The sequence below is a fragment of the Ixodes scapularis genome, unplaced genomic scaffold (assembly GCF_016920785.2).
Source record: "Ixodes scapularis isolate PalLabHiFi unplaced genomic scaffold, ASM1692078v2 PGA_scaffold13__105_contigs__length_92229423, whole genome shotgun sequence".
NCBI classification, from domain to species: Eukaryota; Metazoa; Arthropoda; class Arachnida; order Ixodida; family Ixodidae; genus Ixodes; species Ixodes scapularis.
The window spans coordinates 90485214-90495213 of record NW_024609839.1 but is presented as its reverse complement, the minus strand read 5'-3'; the positions used below and the strand labels follow the sequence as shown (position 1 = coordinate 90495213).

General features: G+C 47.1%; 4 protein-coding genes across 4 annotated transcripts in view; all 4 read left to right on the top strand.

Annotated features, from left to right (window-relative positions):
* The first annotated feature begins 686 nt into the window (after positions 1-686).
* Positions 687-2454, top strand: LOC115318530. Its single transcript, XM_029978230.4, has one exon. It carries the CDS (start codon positions 712-714, stop codon positions 2158-2160), a length of 1449 nt encoding a protein of 482 aa, XP_029834090.4. The 5' UTR covers positions 687-711; the 3' UTR covers positions 2161-2454.
* Positions 2455-3291: 837 nt separating this feature from the next.
* LOC120839149 lies at positions 3292-5024 on the top strand. The gene is made up of 2 exons (XM_040209386.3): positions 3292-3342; positions 3399-5024. The coding sequence occupies exons 1-2, from the start codon at positions 3298-3300 to the stop codon at positions 5001-5003; spliced, it is 1650 nt and encodes a 549-aa protein (XP_040065320.3). The 5' UTR covers positions 3292-3297; the 3' UTR covers positions 5004-5024.
* A 629-nt stretch (positions 5025-5653) lies between these two features.
* On the top strand, positions 5654-7741 carry LOC121835584. Its single transcript, XM_042290026.1, has one exon. The coding sequence runs from the start codon at positions 5711-5713 to the stop codon at positions 7445-7447; it is 1737 nt and encodes a 578-aa protein (XP_042145960.1). The 5' UTR covers positions 5654-5710; the 3' UTR covers positions 7448-7741.
* An 876-nt stretch (positions 7742-8617) lies between these two features.
* Positions 8618-10000, top strand: part of LOC121835583 — a 1726-nt gene continuing 343 nt past the window's right edge. Inside the window, exons 1-2 of the mRNA XM_042290025.1 lie at positions 8618-8668; positions 8725-10000. The exon at positions 8725-10000 is cut by the window's right edge and continues 343 nt beyond it. Coding sequence (XP_042145959.1) covers positions 8624-8668; positions 8725-10000 — 1321 coding nt within the window. The 5' untranslated portion in view covers positions 8618-8623. The remainder of the gene's footprint in view (positions 8669-8724) is intronic.

The following is a 10000-nucleotide window of genomic DNA, read 5'->3' as shown; positions in this document are numbered from 1 at the left end:
GTTAGGTTAGGTTAGGTTGGGTTAGGTTGGGTTGGGTTGGGTTGGGTTGGGTTGGGTTAGGTTAGGTTAGGTTAGGTTAGGTTAGTCTTGCTGTCTGGTTCTTCAACTGCTACGACGACATGTGTTGTGTTGTGTTGGGTTGTGTTGGGTTGTGTTGTGTTGTGGTGTGTTGTGATGTGTTGTGTTGTGTTAGGTTAGGTTAGGTTAGGTTAGGTTAGGTTAGGTTCGGTTAGGTTAGGTTAGGTTAGGTTAGGTTAGGTTAGGTTAGGTTGGGTTAGGTTAGGTTAGGTTAGGTTGGGTTGGGTTAGGTTAGGTTAGGTTAGGTTACTCGTTTAAATAGCGGGCGTTAATTGGGGGGTGGCTTTTAATGGCGTCGTTGTTGTAGACGCCGTTCATAAGACCGCATGTTTATTTCAATCAGGCATGCCTCTCTTTCCAGGTCATCGCTACTTGGGACCCGGGAACCCCTTAGACAACGGCCAACCTGTGGACAGAGACGATTGGATAGCCCGGCAGCACGATCACGACTATTCCAAGGCAACTAGCGACCAAGACATCTTTACAGCCGATCACAAGGCCATCGGCGACTTTGTAAGTGATTGGAGCGACCGGGGTTCGTGGCACTCTCTCGTTGGTGCAGCTGGGCTCGGTTTTAAAAACCTAGTAAAGGAAAAGGCTCTCGGCCGTACACTCTATGGAGGAGGGGAAAACATGTCCGGACGGAAACGTGGTCACGATAGCGGGTCATCACCTGACTTCAAGCGGCTCTATGGAGATTCAGTCGTCAACTTCATCGAGCGAGCCCTTTACTCCGGAAGCGGAGCCGCAGCAGATTCGTCAACAAGCAACGCAGACCCGTGCCCAACGGACCAGGAGACCTCGCAAGAACTCACCCAACGTGGGCCCGGAGGAGCAGGAATTGGAAGTAATACTCAAAATGAAGGAGTCGTCGTACAGCAAATTTTGCGCGTCCCCAGAGACCAAGGAGTGGTTTCAGTGTATAGTGACAGTAAATTACTTACCACCTGGGGGTACGCCACCGTGTTAACGAAGATAACGTACACGCACGACAAAAAGTATTACGGCTACTTTACGTCCATGTCTCGCCTGCCCGTCGAGTTTCCCTACCTCTATATTACACCGGGCACTTTTAAATCGCTGCCTCCAGACACCAAAGCCCTTTCTTGCCGCGCAAAAATAACGCCTCACGGCATCCGCACTCCCTGGAAAACTGGATCTACCGTAGTACAGCCGGTCAATTCAGACATGTTGGTGTACGGGGTGAGTTCGGTGGGATTAAACTTGTACCTGGACACGGGCATGGCCAAGCCGGGCACGGGCACGACAGACAATCAAATGGTAACGACGGAACCGAGCGAGTTTCACACAAACGACCATCGCCTCTTGATCGAAAAGTACTGGGGCGTAAGCATGGACAGTAGCGGCACTTTAACAAAATCCGACACAATCCCCACGTGCATGGGGGTACCGCGGCACAACAACTGTTACGACTTTATTCATTGTGCCGACTTTGCACCCCGCACCAACAAGTTTATTAACACTTTCCCCTTCAAAAGTCACGTTGGCACTCCCATAATTAATTACGATTACACTTTTCAAAACGGCTGGCTGCGTACGTGCGCCCCAATGTGTGGGGATTCCAACACGTACATAGCCGCCCCTTCGACCGTAATGGGAAAACAACTTTCGACCCTGGACTCTACAATCAAGGACACCAGCGTGCAAAATTCCGTAATAATGCTACAGCGAGAGGATTTTGACAGCGAGTACGACAGGCCCATCGAGCGCGAACACAGCCACCAAGGTTTAATACACAATCCCCCCAATTGCAGCAAGGCGCAACCTAGCGTGGGTTTTGGAATTTTGGCAGTAAGCAAAAAATCGATCGATTCTCCGGGCAGCAACGATAAATTTCAAGACGTGTCGGCATTTTTCCAGGTGGACACAGAACTGGTGCTTCACTCGAGCAACGATACAATATCGCCCATGCAAAAAATTAACAGCGCGTGCCACCAACACTTTACCAAAACTAAGGTAAACAAGTATATCCCAGCTAACCGACAAACACACTTGGGCCACTACACATATCACGAATCTGCCGGAACTGCCAAGTTACTCTCTGTACCATTCAAGCCATAATAAAGAAACTTTTTATTGTTTCTTGTACCCACATCGCCTGCATATCTCGTTATTCGTCAACCAATTGACTACTCTGTCCCATTCTTCGTCCATTGCTCGTACCATCCGCTGACAGTAATCATTTTCGCTTTCATCTTCTCTCCGAACAATGACCAGATGATCGTAATTGCCTCGAAGCACCTTGGCACAAATATCCCTTTCCTTAAGATTTTCTTCTTGTGTCTTCTGCGCTTTTACCCTCTCCTTATGCATGCGTGCTTCGACTTCCCTCTTTCCAAACTCGACGAGTTTATCGACGACCAATCGGAGAAAATCCTCCTTGAAATCCAGGGAGCACTCGATTGCCCTGGACACGGGGGAATCCTCAATCTTCATGTCGTCGTCGTCGTCGTCGGTATCCTAAAGAAGATATATATATATATATATAACTCTTTTATACTTAGCTACGACAACTGCAACGACATCCAATTTTTTTTTTTTTTTTTTTAATTTTTTTTTTAATTTTTTTTTTTTTTTTTAATTTTTTTTTTTTTTTTTAATTTTTTTTTTTTTAATTAATTAATTAATTAACTAATTACTAATTAATCAACTAATTAGTCATTAACAGGACTCACCAATAAGATGCGCCGAATATTAGCCCCCAGTCCTCCGTCCTTCTCTCCACCACCAGCCTGGCCACTACTAGTGCTGCTGCTTGGTCCTGGCAGAGGGTCCATCCTTCCCGTCCGAGTCGTCGTAGTAGACTGAGGTTTAGTAGGGTTAGCTCGCTCATTATATAGGCAACTACCAGAACTGGTTTTGGGCGTCACCAAGGACGCTAACCGGTTTATCCAGGTCGCGAAGGCCAACCGCACGATATAAAAGGAGCTGCCTTCGGCTCGAAAATTCAGTCTTCGCCGAGGACTCGAAGGGACAAGACCTCCTGCCTGCCTGCCTGCCTGCCTGCCTGGAAGGACTGCCTGCTGCCTGGACTGCCTGGACTGCCTGCCCCCTTGGATGGTGAGCCTGCAAAAACTTTGACTCTGCTCTATTGAGCATTTTTGAGACTAAGTTTTTAATTTAGGGACTTTGCCTCTCGAATGCTCTTTAGACTTTGCCAAATTTTTTTTTTTTTTTTTTTCATAGATGGAGCGGGAAATGCCAGAGAAGAAGCGAGTCAGACTTGAGGAGAATGACGATGAGGTACCGCTACACGTATTATTGGAATATATGTTTGACGGGGAAATGTCCGTTACTAGGGAGGAGATGGACAAAGCAGTGGAGAAGATGAGTCACGATGTGCCGCTTCCCCTATACAAGAGTTGGACGAAACTGAAGAAATTGATCGACGCGTGGACATTTTACCAGGAGAAATTTTGTCCGAACCAAGAACATTGGCAACGCGAGAATGCGACCATCACGAGTCCCCTCCACTATTGCCCCGATGGGCAGAAGAGTTACGACGCGTTCCAAAACGAAGAAGAATTGTGCATGATGTCATTACCGTTGGATCATATGGAGAAGCTCAGGAGTCTTATTTTACTTTGTCTAAGCGCCTTGAAGAACCCAGAGCAGGATATGCCTTTGCCGCCATCTCCTTCCACATCTCGGGATGTAGACGGCCGCACTTGCACGTCGTCCACGATTGCTCGTGGAGCAACGGAACGTGTAGATGTGTCGCCTTTGCAGGGTTCCGCAGAAGACCAAATCGCTCTTCGGTTTGGTCTTGTAACACCAATGGATGGGACTATTTCCGCCTCGTCGACTATCTTAATAAAGAGCCCCGCCGGTTGGAGTACCTTAAGGTGGCAGGAACCAGTTGGCTCGAATACATTGGAGCTGAGGTATTGGAACTCCCAAGACATTGCAGATGTGGAACCGCAGGAGCAGTGGAGGTATTATTTGGAGCATTTCAAGGTCCAAGTGCATGCGACGACTGCACCCGAAGTGTTGGAGGCCATCCGAACACTTCGCAAGTATACGCAACGGAAACTACTCCACGTGAAACCAGAAGATGTGAGAAAGCACACCATACAGAGGAGTCACTCTTTCTCATCCTCTCCCAGAACCCGGTCTCGCCGCTGACGAACATTACTCGAACTCCAATGTGGTTAGAACGTGCGGACTTGCGGTTCATACGCCTAGATGACAAGCGCCTGCAACGTGCCATTCAAGTTTTGAATGAACAATTGTGTAACTGGACCACTTTGGACTATATATCTCTGTATCAAAAGACTAACCCTCTGTTTGACGCACCACATGGCAACATTAGCCAATATTATATGGATGTGCCGTCTTCGTTTGCAGCCATTGTAGAGCTGTTGGAATATCAATTGGGACCCGAAGTTCCAGACTTTGTAACCAACTTGTATAACCTACTCGAAAGGCGCGTACCCAAGAAGAATTGCATGGAGATTGTATCCCCTCCAAGTGCTGGAAAAAACTTTTTCTTTGATGCCGTTGTCAGTTTTTATATAAACAGGGGCACTATACACAACTTTAACAAGTATTCTAGTTTTCCATTGCAAGATGCCGTGGGCAAGCGCATTTTGATATGGAACGAACCAAATTGCGAATCGAGCGCATTTGAAACAATAAAGAAAATTTTTGGGGGTGATGTAGACAGTGTAGCGGTAAAGTATTCGAGCGACATGACTGTAACACGCACTCCCGTGATTGTTTTGAGTAACCACGAGACTTTTCCGCGCATTCCAGCGTTTAACCACAGGATGTTTAGGTACAGGTGGAAAACTTGTCCAGAATTGCTAAAGTATGACAAGAAGGTTAATCCACTTGCGTTGATTAATTTATTTGATGCCTACCTCGACGATCACGAGTATACTGCCACGCGCCGTGTTCAATAAAGTGCCTTTTTTATCTAGCCAACACGGTCTTGCTGTCTGGTTCTTCAACTGCTACGACGACATGTGATGTGTTGTGTTGTGTTGTGTTGTGTTGTGTTGTGTTGTGTTGGGTTAGGTTGGGTTGGGTTGGGTTGGGTTAGGTTAGGTTAGGTTAGGTTAGGTTAGGTTAGGTTAGGTTAGGTTGCTGTCTGGTTCTTCAACTGCTACGACGACATGTGATGTGTTGTGTTGTGTTGTGTTGTGTTGTGTTGTGTTGGGTTGGGTTGGGTTAGGTTAGGTTAGGTTAGGTTAGGTTGGGTTAGGTTAGGTTAGGTTAGGTTAGGTTAGGTTAGGTTAGGTTAGGTTGGGTTAGGTTGGGTTGGGTTAGGTTGGGTTGGGTTGGGTTAGGTTGGGTTAGGTTAGGTTGGGTTAGGTTGGGTTAGGTTGGGTTGGGTTGGGTTGGGTTGGGTTAGGTTAGGTTAGGTTAGGTTAGGTTAGGTTAGGTTGGGTTAGGTTGGGTTAGGTTGGGTTAGGTTAGGTTAGGTTAGGTTAGGTTAGGTTAGGTTGGGTTAGGTTGGGTTGGGTTAGGTTAGGTTAGGTTAGGTTAGGTTAGGTTGGGTTAGGTTAGGTTACTCGTTTAAATAGCGGGCGTTAATTGGGGGGTGGCTTTTAATGGCGTCGTTGTTGTAGACGCCGTTCATAAGACCGCATGTTTATTTCAATCAGGCATGCCTCTCTTTCCAGGTCATCGCTACTTGGGACCCGGGAACCCCTTAGACAACGGCCAACCTGTGGACAGAGACGATTGGATAGCCCGGCAGCACGATCACGACTATTCCAAGGCAACTAGCGACCAAGACATCTTTACAGCCGATCACAAGGCCATCGGCGACTTTGTAAGTGATTGGAGCGACCGGGGTTCGTGGCACTCTCTCGTTGGTGCAGCTGGGCTCGGTTTTAAAAACCTAGTAGAGGAAAAGGCTCTCGGCCGTACACTCTATGGAGGAGGGGAAAACATGTCCGGACGGAAACGTGGTCACGATAGCGGGTCATCACCTGACTTCAAGCGGCTCTATGGAGATTCAGTCGTCAACTTCATCGAGCGAGCCCTTTACTCCGGAAGCGGAGCCGCAGCAGATTCGTCAACAAGCAACGCAGACCCGTGCCCAACGGACCAGGAGACCTCGCAAGAACTCACCCAACGTGGGCCCGGAGGAGCAGGAATTGGAAGTAATACTCAAAATGAAGGAGTCGTCGTACAGCAAATTTTGCGCGTCCCCAGAGACCAAGGAGTGGTTTCAGTGTATAGTGACAGTAAATTACTTACCACCTGGGGGTACGCCACCGTGTTAACGAAGATAACGTACACGCACGACAAAAAGTATTACGGCTACTTTACGTCCATGTCTCGCCTGCCCGTCGAGTTTCCCTACCTCTATATTACACCGGGCACTTTTAAATCGCTGCCTCCAGACACCAAAGCCCTTTCTTGCCGCGCAAAAATAACGCCTCACGGCATCCGCACTCCCTGGAAAACTGGATCTACCGTAGTACAGCCGGTCAATTCAGACATGTTGGTGTACGGGGTGAGTTCGGTGGGATTAAACTTGTACCTGGACACGGGCATGGCCAAGCCGGGCACGGGCACGACAGACAATCAAATGGTAACGACGGAACCGAGCGAGTTTCACACAAACGACCATCGCCTCTTGATCGAAAAGTACTGGGGCGTAAGCATGGACAGTAGCGGCACTTTAACAAAATCCGACACAATCCCCACGTGCATGGGGGTACCGCGGCACAACAACTGTTACGACTTTATTCATTGTGCCGACTTTGCACCCCGCACCAACAAGTTTATTAACACTTTCCCCTTCAAAAGTCACGTTGGCACTCCCATAATTAATTACGATTACACTTTTCAAAACGGCTGGCTGCGTACGTGCGCCCCAATGTGTGGGGATTCCAACACGTACATAGCCGCCCCTTCGACCGTAATGGGAAAACAACTTTCGACCCTGGACTCTACAATCAAGGACACCAGCGTGCAAAATTCCGTAATAATGCTACAGCGAGAGGATTTTGACAGCGAGTACGACAGGCCCATCGAGCGCGAACACAGCCACCAAGGTTTAATACACAATCCCCCCAATTGCAGCAAGGCGCAACCTAGCGTGGGTTTTGGAATTTTGGCAGTAAGCAAAAAATCGATCGATTCTCCGGGCAGCAACGATAAATTTCAAGACGTGTCGGCATTTTTCCAGGTGGACACAGAACTGGTGCTTCACTCGAGCAACGATACAATATCGCCCATGCAAAAAATTAACAGCGCGTGCCACCAACACTTTACCAAAACTAAGGTAAACAAGTATATCCCAGCTAACCGACAAACACACTTGGGCCACTACACATATCACGAATCTGCCGGAACTGCCAAGTTACTCTCTGTACCATTCAAGCCATAATAAAGAAACTTTTTATTGTTTCTTGTACCCACATCGCCTGCATATCTCGTTATTCGTCAACCAATTGACTACTCTGTCCCATTCTTCGTCCATTGCTCGTACCATCCGCTGACAGTAATCATTTTCGCTTTCATCTTCTCTCCGAACAATGACCAGATGATCGTAATTGCCTCGAAGCACCTTGGCACAAATATCCCTTTCCTTAAGATTTTCTTCTTGTGTCTTCTGCGCTTTTACCCTCTCCTTATGCATGCGTGCTTCGACTTCCCTCTTTCCAAACTCGACGAGTTTATCGACGACCAATCGGAGAAAATCCTCCTTGAAATCCAGGGAGCACTCGATTGCCCTGGACACGGGGGAATCCTCAATCTTCATGTCGTCGTCGTCGTCGTCGGTATCCTAAAGAAGATATATATATATATATATAACTCTTTTATACTTAGCTACGACAACTGCAACGACATCCAATTTTTTTTTTTTTTTTTTAATTTTTTTTTTTTAATTTTTTTTTTTTTTTTTAATTTTTTTTTTTTTAATTTTTTTTTTTTTTTTTAATTTTTTTTTTTTTTTTAATTTTTTTTTTTTTTTTTTAATTAATTAATTAATTAACTAATTACTAATTAATCAACTAATTAGTCATTAACAGGACTCACCAATAAGATGCGCCGAATATTAGCCCCCAGTCCTCCGTCCTTCTCTCCACCACCAGCCTGGCCACTACTAGTGCTGCTGCTTGGTCCTGGCAGAGGGTCCATCCTTCCCGTCCGAGTCGTCGTAGTAGACTGAGGTTTAGTAGGGTTAGCTCGCTCATTATATAGGCAACTACCAGAACTGGTTTTGGGCGTCGCCAAGGACGCTAACCGGTTTATCCAGGTCGCGAAGGCCAACCGCACGATATAAAAGGAGCTGCCTTCGGCTCGAAAATTCAGTCTTCGCCGAGGACTCGAAGGGACAAGACCTCCTGCCTGCCTGCCTGCCTGCCTGCCTGGAAGGACTGCCTGCTGCCTGGACTGCCTGGACTGCCTGCCCCCTTGGATGGTGAGCCTGCAAAAACTTTGACTCTGCTCTATTGAGCATTTTTGAGACTAAGTTTTTAATTTAGGGACTTTGCCTCTCGAATGCTCTTTAGACTTTGCCAAATTTTTTTTTTTTTTTTTTTCATAGATGGAGCGGGAAATGCCAGAGAAGAAGCGAGTCAGACTTGAGGAGAATGACGATGAGGTACCGCTACACGTATTATTGGAATATATGTTTGACGGGGAAATGTCCGTTACTAGGGAGGAGATGGACAAAGCAGTGGAGAAGATGAGTCACGATGTGCCGCTTCCCCTATACAAGAGTTGGACGAAACTGAAGAAATTGATCGACGCGTGGACATTTTACCAGGAGAAATTTTGTCCGAACCAAGAACATTGGCAACGCGAGAATGCGACCATCACGAGTCCCCTCCACTATTGCCCCGATGGGCAGAAGAGTTACGACGCGTTCCAAAACGAAGAAGAATTGTGCATGATGTCATTACCGTTGGATCATATGGAGAAGCTCAGGAGTCTTATTTTACTTTGTCTAAGCGCCTTGAAGAACCCAGAGCAGGATATGCCTTTGCCGCCATCTCCTTCCACATCTCGGGATGTAGACGGCCGCACTTGCACGTCGTCCACGATTGCTCGTGGAGCAACGGAACGTGTAGATGTGTCGCCTTTGCAGGGTTCCGCAGAAGACCAAATCGCTCTTCGGTTTGGTCTTGTAACACCAATGGATGGGACTATTTCCGCCTCGTCGACTATCTTAATAAAGAGCCCCGCCGGTTGGAGTACCTTAAGGTGGCAGGAACCAGTTGGCTCGAATACATTGGAGCTGAGGTATTGGAACTCCCAAGACATTGCAGATGTGGAACCGCAGGAGCAGTGGAGGTATTATTTGGAGCATTTCAAGGTCCAAGTGCATGCGACGACTGCACCCGAAGTGTTGGAGGCCATCCGAACACTTCGCAAGTATACGCAACGGAAACTACTCCACGTGAAACCAGAAGATGTGAGAAAGCACACCATACAGAGGAGTCACTCTTTCTCATCCTCTCCCAGAACCCGGTCTCGCCGCTGACGAACATTACTCGAACTCCAATGTGGTTAGAACGTGCGGACTTGCGGTTCATACGCCTAGATGACAAGCGCCTGCAACGTGCCATTCAAGTTTTGAATGAACAATTGTGTAACTGGACCACTTTGGACTATATATCTCTGTATCAAAAGACTAACCCTCTGTTTGACGCACCACATGGCAACATTAGCCAATATTATATGGATGTGCCGTCTTCGTTTGCAGCCATTGTAGAGCTGTTGGAATATCAATTGGGACCCGAAGTTCCAGACTTTGTAACCAACTTGTATAACCTACTCGAAAGGCGCGTACCCAAGAAGAATTGCATGGAGATTGTATCCCCTCCAAGTGCTGGAAAAAACTTTTTCTTTGATGCCGTTGTCAGTTTTTATATAAACAGGGGCACTATACACAACTTTAACAAGTATTCTAGTTTTCCATTGCAAGATGCCG